Genomic DNA, 2710 nt, shown 5'->3' on the forward strand with positions numbered 1-2710 from the left:
TTAGCTGCCGGCGCCTGCTTCGGTGTCTTGCGAGGCTGCTGCTGATGTTGCTGTGGAGCTGGAGGCTTGTAGGGCCGAGATGCAAGGGCCCTTTGGAGGAGGGAGTCCTGACTCGACTTCCTCCACCTCTCAGCTGTACGTTCCATGTCCTGGAGCTCAAACAAATTCCCCCGAGGAGGAGGGCGTGTCTGAGCCTGTTGACGTCCACAGCGGGGACCTTCGGATGGATCTTCTCGGTCACCGCATCACGACGCTTGAGCACCGAGTTGGTCCACAGGTTGGTAACCTGATGTGCCAGGAACTCGATGGAGCGAGTGCCCGAGAGGAGGAAGGTCTCCAGGGCCTTCCTATTGCTCTCCTTAAACAGATCCTCAGAGCGCAATAGGACACCCAGAGACCCTAGCCAGACATCCAGCCACAAAGTGGCCTGTATGGCGCACTTCGCGACCTTCTCATGGCTTAGAATCTCCGACGACGAGAACGTCACTTGCCGGGCGGAGAGCTTCTCAAGAGGAACTCCCCTAGTAAGCTCTTCTACCGAATGGTGGAGGGGAAGAGCGAGGCTAGACTCCCCCACGATCTCAAAATACCTCCTCTGCTGGAAACGAGGAGGTGGGAGGAGTTTGTTCCCGGCAGAGGAACGACTGGAGGTAGCGAGTACTGCGAGCGGAGCATTAGCCCTGGCTCTGGCACTCTTCAGCCCCTGTGACCAGGGCAGAGGCGCGCTGGCCTTTGGGGGCTTCTGAGTCCCATAAAGCTGATCCAGGACCGTGTCCTTGCCTTCACGGGGGGCGATCACAGGGTCCATGAACCCGTTGAGCTGTCTCATCAGGCCCAGGAACTACCAGAAGGCATGCTCAGACTCTTGCTGCTCCCCTCCCTGCGGACTGGCAGCTAAGTCTCCTGTCCCCGGAAGCTCTTCCTGGGGAGACACGTGGACGTTCTCCCGGGGTCTAGCTGGTTCCTGACGAATACGTGCAGAAGACTTTGGCAACGTCTTGGAGTCCTTGGGTTCCCTCCTGGGCGGGATACAAGACTCCAGCAAGGTGGTCTGGTAGGCACCTTCCGCGCGAGACGATTCTCCTCCACAAGGAGGTGACTCCCCTCTTGGTGCCGAGGACGGAAAAGCCTCGTCTACGGGAGAAGGAGAAAACGACTGCGAAGGGGACGGGGCCTTCCTGACGGACCTCTTAGGAACCAACTTCTCCCTGGGAGAAGTCACCACGAAGTCCACTCCTCTCCTTCTCTTCAGCGGGGGCGAGGCCGTCACTGGCTTGTGTCCTGGATCGGCGAGTGCCGGCTTCATAGCCTTCACTAACGCCCGCATCAAAGGACCAAACCAGGACTGCCGAGACACAGACACAGAGTCCGAAATTTCTGCTGGAGGGAAGGGGATCAGGCGATCCTTCGGAGTGGACACCACTGGACCTGCCTGTAAAAAAGAAGGGGAAGAAAGTTGCTTTGACCTCTCCGAAGGTCCTTCCTTGTCCTGCAAGAGAGACCTGCGCTTAGGAGGCGATCCCAACTGCGACATGGCGACACGCGTCCCTGCTGCTGCCGCAAGCTGCGGAACCCGACGCGAACGGGGGTCGTGCTGGCGCTCGCGCGAGGGCGACACGAAAGAGTCGCGCGTGAGAGGCTATTGGAGCGCGGGCGCGCAATCGAGCGGAGACAAACGAGCGCGAGCGGGCGAACAGGCGCGTAGGCGAGTGAGCGCGTGGGCGAGCGGGCGCATGGGCGAGCGGGCGAACGAGAGCGCTCAGGAGATCACTGAAGGCCAGGGGACCGATAGTGTCCTGGAGACCTGTGACGCGTGGGCGAGCGATGGCGCGTTGGCGAACGCTGGCGCGCGATGGCGCGTGGTGGCACGTTGGCGAGCGATAGTGCGTTGAACGCGCAGGCGAGCGGCCGCGCGTGGGCGAGTTGATCGCAGGGGACCTATGTTTCTCTGGATCTGCTGGGCGCTGACGCGTAGGAGAGCGCTTACGCGCAGGCGATGGATCACGCGGAGGATCTGGAGATCGCCGGCGCTCAAGAGAACGCTGACGCGCAGGATATCGCTGACGAGAACGAGAACGTTGACGCATCGGAGATCGCTGTCGCGCTGGAGAACGCTGGCGAGCAGGGAGACGGCGCATAGAAGGCTGCGCAGAAACTGTCGGCGCGACGCGCAAAGGCGAACGCTCGCGAGTGGGCTTAGGAAGAGGAGGCGCGTGGGTGTGCAGGAACTCTAGATGTACGCGCAGGAGACCGCGCGCGTTGCTGCGCAGGAGAAAGCTGACGAGCAGGATCGCGAGGGCGAGGAGAAGTTAAGTCCTTGCCCAAGTCCTGAACCGGAGTTCTAGGGAGCGTGGGCGAGCGTGGGCGCACAGGGCGCGTGTCAGGAACTGGAAGCGCAGGTGCGCGTTGACGAGCAGGAGATCTAGTGCGCTCAGGAGACCGTTGGCGCGTTGGGCACGCAGCAGGAACAGGATGATGTTCGTTATCCTTAGGAGAGCGCTGGCGAGCAGTAGGGCGTTGATCATCAGAAGAGCGCTGGCGAGCAGGAGAGCGCTGGCGATCAGGAGAGTGCTGACAAGCAGGAGAGCGTTGGTGTGTAACTACGCGTGAACGCGCAGAAGGGCGCGCAGGGGAACCCTGACGCGCAAGGGAAGTGCCCACACCGTGGGCGACATCCCTTTGCCCCGAAGGGACCGGTGCCCGTTGGCAG

General features: G+C 61.6%; 1 protein-coding gene across 1 annotated transcript; it reads right to left on the reverse strand.

Moving 5' to 3' along the window:
• Positions 1-1508: 1508 nt before the first annotated feature.
• LOC137639826 (uncharacterized) lies at positions 1509-2138 on the reverse strand. Its single transcript, XM_068372069.1, has one exon. It carries the CDS (start codon positions 2136-2138, stop codon positions 1509-1511), a length of 630 nt encoding a protein of 209 aa, XP_068228170.1.
• Between the last annotated feature and the right edge of the window lie 572 nt (positions 2139-2710).

The sequence above is a fragment of the Palaemon carinicauda genome, chromosome 4, assembly GCF_036898095.1.
Source record: "Palaemon carinicauda isolate YSFRI2023 chromosome 4, ASM3689809v2, whole genome shotgun sequence".
NCBI lineage: Eukaryota > Metazoa > Arthropoda > Malacostraca > Decapoda > Palaemonidae > Palaemon > Palaemon carinicauda.